This window comes from Gopherus evgoodei, chromosome 4, assembly GCF_007399415.2.
Source record: "Gopherus evgoodei ecotype Sinaloan lineage chromosome 4, rGopEvg1_v1.p, whole genome shotgun sequence".
In the NCBI taxonomy this organism is placed as follows: domain Eukaryota; kingdom Metazoa; phylum Chordata; order Testudines; family Testudinidae; genus Gopherus; species Gopherus evgoodei.
The window spans coordinates 123,575,635-123,595,225 of NC_044325.1; the positions used below are offsets into that span (position 1 = coordinate 123,575,635).

General features: G+C 43.5%; 1 protein-coding gene across 1 annotated transcript in view; it reads right to left on the reverse strand.

Annotated features, from left to right (window-relative positions):
* Positions 1–19,591, reverse strand: part of DAGLA (diacylglycerol lipase alpha) — a 49,878-nt gene that overhangs the window by 19,357 nt on the left and 10,930 nt on the right. Inside the window, exons 6-13 of the mRNA XM_030560842.1 lie at positions 18,196–18,283; positions 12,601–12,735; positions 10,604–10,681; positions 8,727–8,851; positions 7,172–7,328; positions 6,771–6,854; positions 6,523–6,600; positions 989–1,069 (exon numbers count right to left, since the gene is read on the reverse strand). Of these exons, the coding sequence (XP_030416702.1) occupies positions 989–1,069; positions 6,523–6,600; positions 6,771–6,854; positions 7,172–7,328; positions 8,727–8,851; positions 10,604–10,681; positions 12,601–12,735; positions 18,196–18,283 (826 nt within the window). The remainder of the gene's footprint in view (positions 1–988; positions 1,070–6,522; positions 6,601–6,770; positions 6,855–7,171; positions 7,329–8,726; positions 8,852–10,603; positions 10,682–12,600; positions 12,736–18,195; positions 18,284–19,591) is intronic.

Sequence of the window (19,591 nt, forward strand, 5' to 3'; positions counted from 1 at the left end):
AATGTGCAGGAGAGAATTGAGGTATCAGAGCTCCTAACACCACTATATTCTTTCAAGTCCAGCCAGCAATTATTGAGGTCTATGGAACAGTAGGAAAATTTCCCTCTCATGAGTAAGAGCTCACTTAAGAAGGCCAATTTCCACTTTCTGGGGTGAAAGAAATAGAGCATCATATTAAGAAATCACCAGAGTAGTGACCTCTGCATCCCTCCATCCATTTACCACATATTACAAGGTGGACATCTCATTGGGGTATTTGGCTATCAAGTCCTGCAGTCTGCCATCCTTCCTTGATCCCTCTTTTCCTTCTTCCTTTCCTTTTTGGTTTCTAGATTGCTTGCTAAATCCCAATAGTCCATCTTCAGATCAAGGCCTTCTTTGGACATGAGAACAGGGCAATATTCTCATAGCAGGGAATCTGACAGTCCAGAGAAACCCTCCCTTAGCTAAAAGTTAACCATTCTGTCAGTGTGATATAATTTACACTCACTTTGGAGGACAGCATTCTGGAGTTGTGGTATGGTCTTCTTCATGGTACAGGAAGATCAGCTCATGCAAAAAGTATATATCTGAGCTGTCCAGATGAATGCTATTGGGCATTGCTTCCCAGCAGCCTCTCTCTAAACTAATGGATTCCATGGGCAAGAGATTTTAGTCTTATTGATATGTTTCTCTGCTCAGTGTCACTATAGGATGACTTCCTGTTTTTAGCCTTGCCTCAAGAATTAGTTCTGGAGCTACGCAGGACTGGTGTGGAGAACCCATCAAAACAGGGAGCATGGAGGAAACAAGGACATTGGAGTAACAGGTAACAAGTTGGCACTCTGATGGCTAGGATCAACAGGAATCAGAAGAAAGCTTTGAGTGCCTGGGACCAATTCTACTACAGCTGTTTCAGGGAAGTGTGGATGGAGGGACAATATCAGTGGCACACGAGAATCCTATCTCCTAAACACTCTGCATGGGGCACAAGAAAGCCAGGACTCACCAAGTCACGTCCAAAGGCTTGAGAAAGCACCATTTCCTGCTCCAATTTCTTCTTGATGTACTCAGCAGACAACACCATTCCCTGAGGGCAGACACCAAGGAGCATAGACCAAAATATGATCATTAGCATATCAGCACAGTCTCAACACGCAGAGGCCAGCAAATTACCAAAAGGAGTTAGTGAGATTTCCAGCTAAGGCTCTGGACTGCACCCAAGCAGTGATGGGGGAAAAGTACAGACTCATCCTTTCATTTCATTTGGAGAGGAATTAACTGGGGTATCAGCAGGTATGTGTCTAGTTAGCAGGGTTGTAGACTGCTATACAGTAGCAGAAGTAGTAAATATTTATATTATGGTAGCACCAGTAGCGTGGCTGGGGGGGAGCGGGGCAGTGGCCGCTCCACACTGAGCATAAGTGGCGCTGTGTCAATTTCTTGGAGCTTTTTTTTTTTCCCCCACCCAGAGGGAACAGGGGGAGTGATCAAAAAAAGGAAAAAAGAAAAGGTACCACCTGCTGCGGCGCTTTTACTCACCCAGCAGCGCTCCGAGTCTTCGGCAGCATTTCGGCGGCGGGTCCTTCAGTGCCACCAAAGACACCCAGAGCAAGTGAAGAGGCCGCCGCCAAAGGCCCGGAGCACTGCCAGGTGAGTAAAAGCGCAGCATTGGGTGGCATCTTTTTTTTTTTATTGCTCCCCCTGTTCCCTCCACCTGGCTACTCCACTGGGTAGCACTCAGAAGCTCCAGTCAGGACTAGGGTCCGCTGTCATTCTGAAGTATGAACCCAACATATCTTTGAAAGTTTTCTGACACTTGGAACAGTAGGCCATCTATCTTTGGTATTTAAGTCACACAAGAAGTCTCTGGCAGACCAGCAAATTGAACCCGGATCTCCTGAGTGCTAGCACCTTAACCATGTTCCTCTCTAATTTCAATCTGTCAATAAAAATATTAACTATTCTAACAAGTTAATAGGAAAAAACGAGAACATCAAGGTTCTTGGTATGCTTACAAGCAACAGAGAGTGAGAAAATTGTCTAGAAGCTGAGATGGGAAGAGGAATGGGGCCGCTGATGAATGGATACTGAAGACATTGGAGTGGGTTTGCAGTTGTAAACTATTTGGGGGACTTTAGTTCGGTAGAATCTAGAAACTTCTGGAAGGTGGCTGGGGAGTGACAACACAGTTCTATAGAAAGCTGGCCAGCTCATCTTATTTGTCTGCCTTCAGTCTACACAGTGCTGAATTCAGTACATGGCTGTTTCTCATTCTATCCATAGTAAATATTGAGGCTGCTGATCCATACTGCAACAGATGATTAGTCTCTAGTGATCAGCTAACACTGACGTATGACTGTGATGGGGTATACAAACCCCACACTGCGATGGAAGGGATTAAAGAAGTATCCTGGGCCCAGTGAGCCCCACCACTCCAACTCAAGAACATGGAGACACAGGTTAAAAAGGGAGCAACCCATCTCAGAAGGGAGAGGCTGGGAAGGAGTGCAGACCTATCCAGAAGGATCCTGCCAAAAGGAACTGAAGAGGCCTCCCAGAGGAGACAAGACCATATGCAAAGCCCAGTGGGGCCAGCAGGTTTTGGTTTCCTTCTTTTTTCTTCTTATCTGAGACCAGAAGCAGTGGTAGGAAGTGACCCAGGGAAGGTAGCTTAGAGGGCCCCCACATCAGACGCCAAACGCTGCTAACCTTCCTAGGGCCCTGAGTTGGAACCCGGTGGAGTGGGCAGGCCCAGGCTCCCCTACCACTGCCCTCGTAATCAGCAGACACTTACCACTAGATTCCTCTGCCCCCAGAGGACCCTCTTACAATAAATCACCTGACTAAATCCACCTAAAGGTGAAGAATACGATAGGAAACAAGGGACTGGATGGACTGAAATAACTAAAACATCTCTAAAGTAAAAAATAAACCCTGTCAAGTTTTGTCCATTAAGATATAAGGGATCCATGCGCATCGCAAAAATGGGTTGCAACTTGAGTTTCTTCAAATTTTTCAAGGCCAAATGTGTCACTGAACAGAATGAAACTGGTATTGAAGGGGAAGAGCAGAACACTTATGAATCTGTGAACCTACAAATAAGACATCTGTGATGCTAATATCATCATCAAAAAGTAGCTATCAGGATCATTCAAGTCTCTGTTCCAGGTCTTCTGACAGCTCTTCAACTTCAACCTCATTCAAGAACAGTCCCTGTTCATCTTTAACGTCAATGCGAATGTCTGAAAATCAGGTCACTTATTTAGATAACTAACATGGATATTAGGCTCCTATTTTTGAAAATCCTGACCTGAATCCATGATGATATGCTGCTACTGGGTTGAATTAGTCAGACTTATAGATATATTCTTGATACTTATAGTCTAATGCACACAGTCATTTTAATGTTATGGAACCATAGTCATAGCTTCATCATTGTCGTTAGAGCGGCATTTAGTTTTCCTGTTAAACTTGGATATCACTCTGTAAGGTATGAAGAAATAAAAAATGGGGACTAATTTAAAAACTGACACATCACTGGTAGAGGGCAGAAGGAAGAATTTGGGGAGTTACAAGAAAATACTTTGTACTGTTCTGTAGTTCTAAAAAATTTGCCCGCCCCTGCTCTAGCTCAAAACCCCTTCACATTTTCCACATAGGTAAATCTTGCTGAAAATCCATACGTAGGCTTCACTGGAAGAAGGCAGGCTGTAATTAATTGTTATTAGGAACTGTTGTATCTAGCTGATATAGTTAAAAGAGTATGAGATTTGTCATGGCCATAACTTTTAAGGCTTTTTGTTACAAGTCATGGTCCCTGTCACCCAGACTAGCTTGCTACTTTCTTCTTTAGCAATTTGGCTCGAGATATGTTCATTGCACTGGACCACGAAAGAATAACCTGAGTTTTAAGTAGACAAGATGGGTGACGTAGTATCTTTTATTTGACCAACTTCTGTCAGTGAGAGAGACAAACTTTCGCGCCACAAGGAGCTTTTCTATGGCTCCAAAGCTTGTCTCTATCACCAAAAGAAGTTGGTCTAATAAAAGGTATTACCTCACCATCTTGTCTTTCTAATATCCTGGGACCAACATGACTACAACTAGATTGAGTTTTAAGGGCATTTTGCTCAATATAATATACGCTATGACTTTTTTGAAATTACTTTTCCCATAGATTTGTGATTTTACACTACTTTTTCAATGATAACCAGCCAATCTTGAATACAGATATAGTCAAGGCCCCAGCAATAGCTCAGGTCATTCTTAATTAATGTAACTATGACAACAGATGTGACTGAACCACTCCTTTCCTACTGTAGTTGTAATGAATTGGTGGAAAGGTCAGCACAAACCTGTCAAGAGTTTCCAATTGTAGATCACACGATAAACTGTGCGTGAACAGAACAGTGAACTGGCTCAGCAAATGGAGGTGGGTTATTCCTGTTACTTGTGTGTGTGTAAAAAAGTAATCAACACAAGAAAACAAACAACTTATGGTGAGTCTCAACACTGCCATATACTTTTGTCCAAGATACATGTGAGTATGAGTGAAGCACTTCATTTATTTTCACTTTAACTTTAGATTTTTATACAATATATTAAAGATGTATCAAGAGACATACAAAATATTATCCTTTTTAGTCTTTCTTGGGAGCCAATAGCATTTAATTATCTAGTCATTCATATTAATAACAGTCAGGACCACCAACAGAAATTCTGAGCCCCAGGCCAGGGTCTTCCCTAAGGGGGTGGGGCCTGGGGCAGAAGTGACAGATCTGTTACTTCCAGGACTGCCTGTGCTGGCCAATCACACCGGCTTACAGGGCCCAGAGCGGTCTCACATGCTTAGGAGCCCTGCGGCCTATCTGTGTGATTAAAAATGGCCCGAGGCTCGGACACCACCACCTGGGCCCCTGGGCAATTGCCGCTTTTGCTTCCCCACCCCCTCCCTCAACAGACCTGATAACAGTATTTTAAAATATGGTTGTATTTGTCTTTGCTATTTATTAATAGGTGATAGCTTAAGATATGAAAAATATAGTCAAAACTATTTAATAATTATAATTTGATTTTATAAAATAAAAAACAAACTAAACTTCTTTTACTTATATCTGAAGTTGCAAAGCCAGTAATCAAAGAACAGCAAAGAAAATTTTAATAAAAAGACCAAACAAATACAAAAAGAAAAAAGCAAATGCTCTGATAAAATATGTAATAAAATCAGACATATTTATACAAATATTCTAAAAATGATCAAGAGAAAATGTTTACCTCTAACATGGATTTTAGATTTGCACAATATATAATAAGATACTTGTAAGTTAAATTTTTAGTTTATTAATGTCATTTTCATTTGGATTTAAATTTTATCTTTTTTATTTCATAAAAATTGTTTATAATTATTATTATACTACTTAATTTTGAACAAAATGCATTAGTTCAATAGCATGAGATGTTAGCGCTAACTCCTTTTGATAAGCATAATATTTAGTAAATGAAACAGGCAGCATAATTTTAAATTTCTGAATTCCAATTATATGACAAAAACACCTCATTTATTTCTGAATATTATTTTGTTATGCTGACTAATTTTTGTTACTTCGGAAGCTTAAAACACAGCATTCATATTTACAAGAGCAAGAACGCAACCTTGGTTTCAACAATATGACCCCATTCTGCAAGCTATCCACAGATGCATCTGAGGAAGTGGGTATTCACCCACGAAAGCTCATGCTCCAAAATGTCTGTTAGTCTATAAGGTGCCATAGGATTCTTTGCTGCTTTTACAGATCCAGACTAACACGGCTACCCCTCTGATACCTATCCATAGATATAATCATTAACCAAACACTTAGTCCCAGTGACACAGTATGCATCTGAGTAAGAACTACCTGCATGAGCAAGGCTTCCAGGATCAGGATCTTACACCTCTACCCAGCCAAGGACTTAAGCATGTGCTTAACATTAAGCATGAGATTAGTACCTTTGACTGAGATACTCACGTACTTAAAATTAAGCACATGCTTTAAATTTAGCACTTTGCTGTATTGGAGTCGAAGGTGTGGTCTACACTAACTAAATCAAGTTAATTACACCAGGCCAGATCTCTAAAATAAACATGCTGCATCAATTTTGTTACATCAATATAAGTTTTCTCAATAGAGACGAGGCTCTGGTGTGGGTCAGTGACCATCTGCCTTGCAACACTGAGACTGTTAAACTCTGTCAGGGCTAAATTTATTTTTCTTTCGACTGAGCTTTCCAGAATTTGCTGTCAGTGATTTTGTTTTCCACCTTAACAGATTCCTTTTATTAAAGTGGTATTTTTATCAATTATGTCTCTTTCTTTTCTTTGATTAATGGCATAGTGGCCTTAGAAGGTTTTGGGGGTTTTAATAATGCCATTGGCCATGATATGGCCCCTTTTTTAATCCAAGGCTCTCAAATAATTAATGACTCTTACAACATTTTGGGGGAGAGGGGTTGGGATTACACTGTAAACTTAGAAGGCCAAAATAAGCAGGATTTTCTGAGTACCTTGTGTCCCAGCCAGGTTCCATGGTGACCTTCAACTGGGAGGCGCTCTGCATCCCCCGTCAAGTCAGTCAGGGCATCCTGGAGGGAGAGAATCCAACACAGTTCAGAGAGTGAGAGAAAAGAAAGACAGCAAGAGTGTGAAATGAGCTCTCTGCTTGTACCGAAGGAGATTACCAAGGACCAAGCATAAGCTGGTGCATGCTGGTGAGGGTGAGTGCCAGGGGACTCCCATCACAGAGCACACATACCTTTGGAGATAGGGTTCCTCGGATGCTGATGACCACCTTCTTCTTCTCATGGTCCACAGCCACATAGAAAGGAGTTTCATAGACCTGGGGAAAATGCATTACTCTGTTAAAACCTTCAGCCCCACTAGCTGCGATTTCTCACACACACACACCCCTCTCTTTTCCCTCCCAGCTAGAGGGAAGCAGACCACCTGCATGACAAATCTCCCATCTGGACTGTTCAAGGTCAGCAGTAACATAAAGACTTGTATACATGTGGTGTGGTCAGTCCAGAGGGAGATCTCCAGTGCTAGGGGAATGGCTTAGGGGTCTTCCAGCCATGCTAGAGAGCACATAGCTCTCAGGAGGAAGTGGCTGGAGAACATGTCCAGAGTACAGCAGATGCCATAGAGTCTCCTTACCGCATCATGACAAGAGGTGTAGACAATGTCCACTGAAGTCATATTTTCATCTAGGAAGTGGCGACGGATAGCGATGGCATTGCAGCCGCAGCAGTTATCCTCCTCAATGGTGACACTAGGGGCATAGCGGGGCCGCGAGGGGCAGAGACAGCAACATCTGCAGAGAAAAAAAAATACTCTGAGGAAAAAGGAAAGGTGGGGAGAAGTAGAGCTTTGGGAAGAGGGGAGGGCAAGAAGGAGAGGCACTGAGCCAAGAAAGGGAAACAGGGAGATACTATGTGGGTTTGAGAGACTCTGCATGCGAGTCTCTGGCCATTGTTTTTTATGCATTGGTGCCATGAAGCTGAAGCATAGACAAGAAGGCACAAGCATTTTTACCGCCTAACTGTGACCTGAGTAGGTTTAGATGCCATGGCAGTAAAAATGCCTGTGCCCACCTGTGCTATAGGTGGAGCTGCACCCATGCCAAAAAATGATTAGTTTTCCCTAGACTAGACACAACCTCTTTTTCAGTATCAGGATGTAAAATCATGAGGGGGTGCAATGTTGCTTGTGGACACCAGGAGGAGCAACAGTGCAACTAATGACGGAAGAATCAATATGACTGTGGGATCTTTGAACCCTCCACAGCTTTGAACGCCTGGAGGGATGCTATACCTTTGTTACTGCAATTCCAAATGTCTTGTAATAGACCAAGAGGCCATCTCTCATTCAGGTCTATGTCCATAAATAACAAAGCCATTCTGGAGGCTAACCACCAAACCTTACCACCAAAAGGACTTGAAAAATGTCTTTCCCTACACTTCATGCACAGATGACTGAAAAGTAGACAGACTCTTATTAAAAATGTTCCTAAAAATCAAAACAGCTTCTGGACTGAGACCGTGCCTGAGAAGCGTAGCTCTCCACACACACCCCTCCCCCCTAAAAAAAAAAAGAATAATGAGAAAGTTCCAAGCAACTGAAAATATAAAATGTTTACAATGAAAGTGCTACCTCACTTCAGCTGGAGTGCTGCTACCTGGAGGTGACCATGCTAGTCCTGGCGTCAGAAATAAATCCCAGACAGCAAGGAGCACAGATCCTGGCCAAATCTCACTGATGCCAAATGTCAGCTCCTTGCATTTCCGTGCTTCCCAGAGCTGTGAGATGGCAATTCTGACTCAGTGAATATCATGTTAATCAATTCCCCATGCTGGCTGTATGAAGCACATAGGTCTGGCAAGGTCTTTAGCATGTCAGAGAGGGCATACTGAGACACAGTCTGGATTATTTAATAGGGAAGACAGATGAGCAGTGGAGAGTAAGGGACTGAAAAGAAAGAATGGGAAGGGATGGGGAAAGTAATGGAGAAGAAGAGAGGGAATGGAGACTGAGAGGAGAAAGAAAAGAAAGAAGGAAAGAAGGAGAGGTGAGGAGAAGAGAAATGGAAAGAAAGAGGAGACAGATAAAGCAAAGGAAAAAGAAGGGAAAAATGAAGAAGGGGAGAGAGGAGGCAAAATGGGAAGAGCAAATGAAAGTGAAGGCAGATAGAGAGGCAGGCAAGGCCACTCACGAGCAGGATCTGGCCAGGCGACAGAGTCCACAGGTGGGCTTCCTCATCAGGTACATGGGCCAGCCATAGGCAGCCAGGGCAAACAGCATATAATAACAGACCTCTTTGTACCGCAGCATCTCTTGCTGAAAGAAACAAGAGAGATTAAGTGCCTTTCACATTCTCTTTGGTGGCGCTTGCCTCACCTTGCCTCCCTTATCCAGCGCTCTTCCCACCAAGAACTCCCTAATATGTGTTAGGGACGTGCATACTTGTTTCCTCTTGGTGTCTGCATATTACATCAGCCCTCCCTATCCCCACCACAAGAGCAGCTACAGACCTCAGAGTATATCATCAGTTGCCTTGTGGAGGGCATATTGGTCATCCTGGGCCAGATCCTCCACTGGTGTAAATCAACTAAGCTACGGCAATTAACACCAGCTGAGGCTCTCACCCATAACTGTTTAATAACGTTTAGAATTATATCTAAAGATATTCCTGCAGCACATCAGCAAACTATCAGACTTTTGCAAGCGGTCTTAGTTCTATTACACTAAGGAGATCTCAGTGCCAGTCCCAGTCCGCACAAAACCCAGAGTGCCCGGCACTGCTCTAATTGAGGAGAGGAGACACTAGATTACTACTTGTCAGCAACAGGATCTCTCTAGCACAGGGGTTCTCAAACTTCATTGCAGCGCAACCCCCTTCTGACAATAAAAATTACTACACAACCCCAGGAGGGAGACTGAAGCCTGAGCCTGTCCAAGTCCCGCTGCCCCCGGCTGGGGGCCAAAGCCCCAGCCTCACTGCCCTGGACGGAGGGGCCTGTAACCTGAGCCACACTATCCATGGCTGAAGCCAAATCCCTCAGGTTTTGGCTTCAGACATGGGCAGTGGAGCTTGGGCTTCAACTTCAGCACCAGGCCCCAGCAAGTCTAAACCAGTCCTGGCGACCCCATTAAAACAGTGTCACAACCTACTTTGAGGTCCTGACCCACAGTTTGAGAACCGCTGCTCTAACATATTGTTCTCACATAGCCACAGATGGTCACGGAGTTGCACAGAAATGGAATTGTAAAGCCACTCTTCTAGTTCAGGGCCATGTGCCTCAATGCACGTGTGGATCAGTGCTGACCTTGTCTATGAAAGGAGACACATAGAAAATTCTCCACCTGTCTAGAATGAGAGGCAGTCTGAAGACAAAGTGGAACCCAGTGGAACAGTATGGAACCACAGGTAGATTAATCACAGAATCACTTGATCTGAAAAGACGTGGACTGTGGACAGCTCTTCTTCAACAATCCAGGAAGATGGCCAAAGTGTGCCCTGTTAAGGGCTGCAATGGCAACATGCTGGGAGACCAAAAGCAAAACAGAATTTGCACAAAATAGGACAGATTTCAGCTGTTTTCACCTTCATTAAAGAACTGCAACCTGCATACACTACTGGTTCCTGCATGCAATGTTCCATCTTGATGTAGGTGGCCTGCTCTGATCGAGATAGAACCCTGATCTATGCTGGCAGCACTTTCGTATGTAAGTCCTGTATTAACACCCTGCCTGTGTCACTGACTCCACATTTGTGGCTTTGGAAAAGTCAATTAATTGCTCTTTCTCCTCTAAGTGGGATAATACCACCTACTTCATAGGGACATGGTGAGGATAATGCTTTAGAAAGCTTTGAAAGACCAAGGCAAGAGTTAAGCTTTATTGTTATCATCATCTAATAGGTCTTTTTCATCTTTAATTTCCTTGATTGTGTGAGACAGACAAAGAAATAAATGAAAGCGCAAACACCAGCTAAGAGACAAAGGGAAATGAGCTATAAGAAGATAGTCAGCTTGCTGTTTGTTTTATGGATTTGCATAGAGCAGGTGAGTTCATGGGCTGGTGACTTACCGAGTTTTTCAGATCCAGGTACTTGGTGTTCCTGGTCACTGGCATCCCAGACAAAAAGGCCAAGATGTCATTGTTTGCCTGTAAATCACACACACATATGGATGAGTTCCCTCCATCCACAAAAACACAATGGCTGTGTACAAGGGAAGGCAAGTTCCCATTGTTCCATGCCAACACAACTCACATTTTCCCTACCGTCTGGTCAGCTTTCTGAGCTTATTTTTGTTCCAATTCCCACCCAGTCTGATCTCTAGTCCCCTGGTTTTGAATCTCTCTCATCACTAGCACGACAGCCTTGAAAACTGGGGTTCTGGACCACTTTGCTGCCATGGCACTTTTCTGCAGGGGTATCAATCAGCCAAGTTCAATTTCAGTAACTCCCTGGGTACAGTAACTATCCCTAATATTCCCCCTGTCATTTTGGCTGGATACAGGAGTCTTCTTTACCCAAAAGTATAGGGGCCTAATCCTGATGTACATGGTTAAATAATTATAATGCACCACCTGGGGGTGGGAAATTAAATCTGCATATATCACCCGCCTACAAAAAGAAAGGGGTTATGAGGTTTAATTCCTTAATGGAATCATAGAAATGTAGGATTGGAAGAGACCTCAATAGGTCATCTAGTCCAGCCCTTTGCACTGAGGCAGCACTACGTATTATCTAGAGTAGGCAATCCCCGACAGGTGTTTGTCTAACCTGTTCTTAAAAATGATGGAGATTCCACAAGGTCCCTAGGAAATTAGTTCCAGGGCTTAACTATCCTGACAGTTAGTAAGTCTAACCTAAATTTTCCTTGATGCAATTTAAGCTCACCCATTACTTCTTGTCCTATCCTCAGTGGTTAAGGAGAACAATTTTATCACTCTCCTTTTTATAATAACCTTTTACATACTTGAAGACTGTTATTATCTCCCGCTCAGTCTTCTCTTCTCCAGATGAAACAAATCCATTTTTTTTAATCTTTCCTTGTAGACCATGTTTTCTAGACCTTAAATCATTTTTGCTGCTCTCCTCTGGACTTTCTTCAATTAGTCCACATCTTTCCCAAAGTGTGTAGCCCAGAACTGGGCCCAGTACTCCAATCGAGGCCTTATCAGTGCTAAGTAGAGTGGAAAAATTACTTCTTGTGTTCTGTTTACAACAGTCCTGCTAATACGTCCCAGAACAATATTCACTTTTTTTTTTGCAATATTATTACATTGTTGGCTCACATTTAATTTTTAATCACTATAAACCCCAGATTCTTTTCTGCAGTACTCCTTCTTAGGCAGTCGTTTTCCATTTTGTATTTGTGCAATTGATTATTCCTTCTGAAGTGCAGTACTCTGCATTTGTCCTTACTGAATTTCATCCTATTTATTTCAGATCTCCAGTTTGTCAAGAGCATTTTGAATTCTAATCCTATCCTCCAAAGCACTTGCAATCCCTCCCATCTTGGTATTGTCCACAAATTTTCTTAGGGCAGGTCTACATTACAGCGTAAGTCAACATAACTTACATAGCTCAGGAATATGAAAAATTCCCCTACAAGTGACGCAAGTTTCCCACCAACATAGCTGCTTCTTCTCACCGAATTCTCCTATCAGCATAGTGCATTTTCACCAGACGCACTACAGCGGTGCAGCTGCATCTGCACCGATGTAGTGCTGTAGGGTAGATTTGCCCTAGGTGTACTCACTATGCAATTGTCCAAATCATTTCTGAAGATAGTTAACAGAATCAGAACCAGGACAGATCCCTGCATGTAAAGCACTTTGGGAGACTCAGATCAAGTTGCAGAAGAACTAAGTATTTTATATTTAATTCACAACCCAGTGACTGATAACAGCCCATCATTCAACCGAAACAAAGTGGGCACAGCCACGGGGTTCACACACACTGAGGCAGGTAAAAGCAACAGGTAAAACAGGGGCCAGGTGGAAATGAGTGAGATACATGCAGTCTCAGAACCCACATTGGGACAGTGCAATCCGGACGTACTCCATGCGCTCACCTCATCCAGCACTGCATTACGCTTTGCCCTCTGCCGCTGACGCAGGAGAACCAGGCCCGCGATGATGTCAGATGGGACTATGTCAAGGTCTCGGAAAAACTCAGCAAAAAGGTAGGCAATTTCAGAGTATGCATCCTGTGGAATCCAGAGAGAGGGGAGGGTTACAGAGGAGGAGTTTGAGGGAAGGAGCAAGAGGGAAAGAATGAGTGGGAATCAGTATGGCAGCGATGGCCTCATTCCCACAGCACTCTTTGGAAAACATTCCCAAGGGGACCTCTTGGGAAAAAGTCTCTGGTCTAATTATTATTAATATGTATTATTTATATTACAATACCATCTAAAGGCCTCAGTTGAGATTGGAGCTACACTGTGCTGGATGCATGAATGTTAAGAGACAGTCCCTACAATCAAAATAGACAAGACAGACAAGAGGAGAGAGAAAGGAAGTATTCTTAGCCCCATTTTACAGATGAGAAACTACGGCACAAAAAGCGTATGCTGGGAATTGAACTTCAGTCCCCGTCCAGCGCCTTAACCTCAAGGCCAGCCTTCCTTTTCAACACTGATTTAGTTTGAACAATTCATTTTAATAAGAAAATCCCCCATATTTCCTCTACTTGTTGACCTCATCATTCTCTATCTCAGAGTCCTATGATCACCTCTAGTATACTGAAGTCGGCCAGTCTCCCAAGCCCCTCTGTCCCAGCTATACTCTTAAGAATGGAGGAGACAGATGTATTATTTGTATAACTATTATCTGATTGTCATCATGTTTGTTACATGGTTTCAATGAGTTAAGTCAATCATTGGTGATTTTATACATCAGCAGGAAGATAAACAATGGCTACGGATAATCCCAGTCACCCCAATTTAAGGGGACAATACAGATAACAAACCCTTTAAGTCTAGCTCAGACTATTTTGAGGCTCACCACCTGCATTGACACAGGGGAAAACTGGGACTTTGGAACTGTTAAAAGCTGAGCCCCTGACAGACAAAGGGGGAGAGCACTGCAACGAAGAGAAGACTGAGCAGGAGGAGCAGCATGCAGGAGGATCCCTGAGTCGCTGAAGGACGCTGCTCAAGACCCAAGTGACTCTCAGCAGGACTGAAGATTTTGCAAACAGGTGCTATTTTTGGTTAGATTGGTATCTCCCATGTACCTCTATGAGAAAAGGGGGTATGGTTTAGAAGTTCCTTTGCAAAGTCTGGGCATTCTATGCTTTAGCTGTCACATAGTCCCCAAAGAGTTAAACTGTTACCTCAGGAACTCAGGAGGGTAGAGCTCTGTGGAGAGCATGCGTATGCTCTTGGGGAGACATGAGGGGTTAGCACTGGCCAAGGGCAGTTGGGCTGCAGGGCCCCATATCCCAAGGAGGAGTCTAGACAGGAGAGGCCAGATTAAGAGAGAGTATCAGGATGTTTCTCAGATCCAGCAGGCTTAAAAGCAATGGGATCCAGAGGTTTGGTCCAATATAGCAACCCAGTGTCTAACCACAAAGGGGAGCTCAGCTAGGGCTGTAGCACATACCTAGCCATTACTTTGGCTCTTCCTCATCACTTAATCTTTCCTGGATGCTTGCCACAGTCTTTACCCTGAACTGTCGGCCCATACTTTCCAAAGGACCTTCACTCAGCATCTAAATTTACAACTGTGATTTTGTGTGCAATTGGTCTGCATGTGTGAATGTGGTCATTAGACATGTAACTCCCTGACCGGAGAATGTGCTTGAAAGCAGAGTCTGGTTTGGAGAACATGGTTTCCCTTTTTCTGTCCTGATCACTGCTTAGAAGCTCTACTTTTCCAGAGGTAAATGCTTCCATCTCTGGCAAACTATGAAGGGCAGGCTTCTGGGGTGCGAGATTATTTCCCTCCATCTCTTGCACAGTCTGCACTAGAGATCTCTTTCATCTGTGACTGAACCAATGGGATTTCAAGTACCAATGATGCACAATCTCTACACTAGCTGTATTGTTTTAAATGTAGTTTTCACCTGTACCAATCCTAGCACTGTACTGCAGCATTATAACTGCATTGCCTTCTGAGTACCTATCCCACAGTTCCCTGAACTAATGGCATGTGGGAATGCAAAAGGCCTTAAAGGAGAAGAGGGAAAGTTCCCATAAGTCCAAGGGAACTGGTAAGATTTCCCAGAACTTTTGTCAAGATGGACAGGCCTGCGTAAAAGTTGAGTTCTTATTCCTTGCTCAGCAAGAAAGGTTTGTGCTGGAGCTTTTCAAAAGTAGGTACAAGATCTCTGCAGTGGCTAGAGAGACAATGTAGGTTGTTTGGACAGGACCTGCAGTGCACAAGACCAGCACTAATAGACTACTTGTTGCAAAGGTCATTCCCCAATCCCACAATAACCATCTCTGTCCAAGAAGTACAGGGTGATATCCACTTGGCGACACTCCACTTGTGTGTCCAGACAATGACCACAGTTTTCCACAGACTGAGGGGGACAAGTTTTCCTTGAGGCCTGGGCCAGGCAACCATGACCACAAAACTTCAGAATGAGGACAAAGACTTTTCTTCCCTCTCTGTGGGGAGCTGCCCCCAATCTTGCAACACTGGATCACAAAGATGGGAGCTCCTATCCCCATGCAGCCGAGACTAGTGTTTGCTAGCGCTGACAGAAGAACAGAACTTCCATCTCACAGAACATTTTGATTATTTTACATTTGTTCTCACCCTGAATCAGGCCACTGAAACTTATCACATAAAGAAAAGTAAAAAAAAAAAACCGGATTCAGAAATGTCAAAACAAACAACATTGACATTCCTCAATCAGAATGTTTCATTTTGGGTTATTTAGATATTAAACTGTGTCTACTTGAGCCACTACAGTGGCTCATGGGAGTTGTAGTTTGGGTGCCTCATGCCCCATTCTTCCCTATGGGCTGGGCTCCCTGACTGCACTACATCTCCCACAATGCACCACCATTTCCTCTCTGGCTGAGCCACTGTGATGTATCTGGGATGCGCAAGGACCCAGACTACAACTCCAGTGAGACACCATGACAGCTCTGGTGGATACAACGTAAAAATGACCCAAATGAAAATGTTTAGATTCAGAGTGATCTGACCAGAAACAAAACATTTGTTTTTTCCAACTGTCTCTTCCATCCAGCAACTGACCTGTGGAAACTGGCTATGTTGGATAGTTACTGTCAGTTGGACACCAGTTATGGGCTCGGAAGTTCCCAGGAAATGCTATGGCATTTGCAAGGCATTATATCCAGTATTGCAGGGGCATGTAACCAGGCTGGCCAATTGTGCCAGTCTATAGGGGGATTTCAAAAGTGCCAAGTGCCTGATCCTTTGGTAATTCTCACTAAGCCCCATGTGGCTCACTAACAACATCCCCAGGTTAATTACACACTGTCTAACAAAGCCTTCCCTTTAATCTCTAATTTACAAATAGGACAAATAAGAGCATCCCTGTGGCCTTCTCCAGACCATCCACTACTTTACAGTGCTCTGTATTTTCTCGACTCATCTCCTCTCCAGGGTAAAGAACATGTACAACCCCACGTTTCTTTCAGTACCATTCTCTGCACCTTTCCTGTGTCTTTTTTTCTGAGATGAGGAGACCAAAACTGCAAGCTGTAATTAGTGCAGATGTACCATTGATTTATAGAATGCCCTCAGATTTTTCCATATCGTTCTCTATTTGCTTCTAATGCAGCCAAAAATCTTTTCTGATTTTTGGCCACCACTGTGCATTGACGTCTTTGCTGAGCTGTCCTCAATAACTCCTAGATCTTTTCTTGAGAGGTTATAGCTAATTTAGAGCCCATCGGTGTGTGCAAGTAATTGAAATTGTTCATTGCAATGTGTATTAGCTTGCCCTTATCTTTGATGACTTTCATCTGACATCGGTAACAATTCCCTCATTTCCGATCCTTCAGGAGTTCCTCACAAATGCTCCATAGTTTTGACTAACCTAATTATTACTGTGTCCTCTGCAAAATTTGCCACCTTACTATTCACCTCTCCAGAAGGCCATTAATAAATATGGTGAACACCAGATCTAGTGCATGAATCTGCTCCCACTGAAGTCAATACGAAAGCTTCCGCTGACTTCACTGGAAGCCAGGATTAAAGCCATTAGGCCAGATCTGTGGGGGAACTATCTACAGCAGTGATTTTCAGTCCATGGTCCGTGGACTCCTGGGGGTCTGCAGACTATGTCTAGGATTTCCAAAGGTGTCCACACCTCCAGTTGTAATTTTTTAGGGGTCTGCAAATGAAAAAAAGTTGAAAACCACTGATCTATAGTATTAAACTTTTCACACTGAGAATTGGTCACTGTCTCCTACCTCAGTTTGTAAGCCATGACAAGACTTCACAGGGACACTTAATTTGACACTGAGTCACTGTATTTAGCAGTAGTTTTATGCACTCCATCTGCCCGTAAGAGACCTCCTGCCAATTCTGGTGGTTTTGCATTTTCCTATTTTTAAGATCTCTCTCTCTCTCTCTTTCTCAATCCCTTGCTGCTGTTTGAAAGGCTCTCACAAACAACAGGGAAAACTGAAGTAAGTGTTAATGAAGAGGAAACAGGGAAGCTGCCTAGACACAAAGTTCCATGAAATGCAGAAAGTAAACATGGTAAAAAAGAATTTTTTCTCTAATCTTCATTTACAGGAATCTTAGGTGCTCCATGTAACAACAGCAGGTAAAAACACTTCAGGCAGAAGTGCGATCTTAAAGTTGACAGTGTCCCTAGGAACTACTACATTTCCACATACATAACCTTTTGTGAGGGAATTTCTTCAAAGGCTTTTTCAAAAGTCTAAATTAACTATATCAAGTGTTTCCACCTTAACTATTGTTCAATTAACCCCTGCAAAGAATCCCAGCAGCTCAGATAGAAATGATTTTCCCCTGCTCAAGCTGTGCTGGGTTCTCCCTCTCATATTGTACTCATCTAGATGCTACATTATGCTATGGAACTGAGGGATGGTTCACCCACACCCAGGGTAAGAGACTCTGGGCAACAACTGGACATCACCATAGTGACACTCAGATGGGACACAGCTGTATTAAATAATACTGTAAGAGGATGCCCCCTTTTATTAATCCTGGTCCCATGACTATAATTTCCAGGATCAGATGGGTAAAACGCTATCCAACTTTAAGAGACCTAGAGACCTGCCTCTCTGGACATGGATATAGCAGTTATAGCTAGTCCTTCCTGTGCCGTACAGGGATTGGGCTCTGGGTGATAACCTTCCAAATCCATCCTCTAGATTCTCTAAGCATTGGTACTCCTGACGATCAGCCAGTCTACTTTAGAAAACTTGTAACTCAAAGGAGGATGAGGAGACCCACTATACTGCAAGCCTTTGCACCCACCTATTCTGAGAGCCATTCAGTCTGTTGCTCCTACAGGGACATTTCCACTGTTCTCTCTCACTGCACTTAGTGCCCTTAAATCCCAACCAGGTGAGAGTGCCCCCTGCTGAAAACAGTGATACACTTCCATTGTCAGTCTTGGGGATTCTCACAGTGCTATGCTCAGAAAAGCCCAGGACAAGGCTGGCTGGGCCTGGAATTTGCGCTCGGATGCAGAGCTCTTTGTTACTTACAGACTGGGAGTCCTTTGTCCGTGTGCAGCAAAGAAAAACTTTGAGCCGGCGAGTCCAGCTGCTGGCCTGCCCCTCCTCAAGGCGATGCCTGCAACAGGGAAACAAAGAATGCATATGGACAAAGGAAAAGCAGTAGCATAGCAGAGGGGCAGGAGCGAAGACGACAGCAGTAAGAACACAGAGAGACAAGCAATAGGACCTGGTGCACAAATCCTGCAGACTATGTGCTGTCAAGGATAATATACATACAGAACCTAATTGTCATTTCCACTAAAGCCCCTATACACTGCTCTGGCAGCAGTACAAAGAGGACTTAGCAGATGAGAGTCTGGCCCATGCTGTATACAGACAAACATACACAGGACAGGGGAAATGGTTTATGAGACAGTATTCCACATATGACTGATTGACAGCTAGTAGAGTGTGTTGGAAGGCAGGTGGAGACATTCGTGAAAGTTCTAACTTGTCTGGCCAGTGCTAAGGCTCAGTGCTCACATACATGATGTCCTTTTCTGATTTTGATGGTTGTAATGAGGACATTAATATTCCATGGTCTGCTAGAAGCAGGATGTCCAAGGACGTCTCATTCTTTGGAGCTTGGAGGGGTACCTAGAGGTAATTGTTTGTAGGTGAGGTGCCTTCCCTAGGATTTACTGCTTTTCACAAGGAGAGAACTTTTACCTCTATGGGACAAACTGACTCCTTGCAAATTGGATTTTACAATACACCACAGTGGAGCTCAAGTCAAGCCCAGATGCTACTGGGCTTGGGGAACTACATTTTGTGACCAGTTCTTTCCCTGTTTTTGACTGATGCACATGCAAAGCAAAGAGGATTAGATCAAGCAAATTGAAATTCATCTCACTTTAAGGCTGGGGATGGTAGTGTCTTTGATTCTCTGCTGAAAGTCTTTTACTACAGGGATCAGCCCTTGGTATCCCCAATTGGATACTCGCTCTGTTGGTGCCAGCACAGATGAATTAAGGTTTAATGTGCTTCAGTGTGATTAGAAACAGGTCACCTCAACCCTCTTCTCCAGGCACAGGATCCTGCTGGGAAAAGCTCATGAGTACAGTGAGTTGCTTTTGGAGAAAGATTGTGGTAAGCAGGGTGCCTCCTATAGAAACATGGGACCCAGTCACGCAATTCAACATATAGTGCCTGAAAGGGGATATGTAAAGGTTTAAAAAGTAGCCCATAACTTGCAGCTAAGATTCCAAAAGATGAACAAGAATATAGTTTTAAAATGGAGTTAGCACTGTACTGTTACTGAGCTAGAGAGAATCATAAGCTTCATGAAATGCTAAGGAACCCAGGTGGCAGAATTTTTACTTCCTCTGTCAGCGTCAAGGACTTTACAACTGCTCTAACGGGGGAGCAGGGAGGCATAAACCAG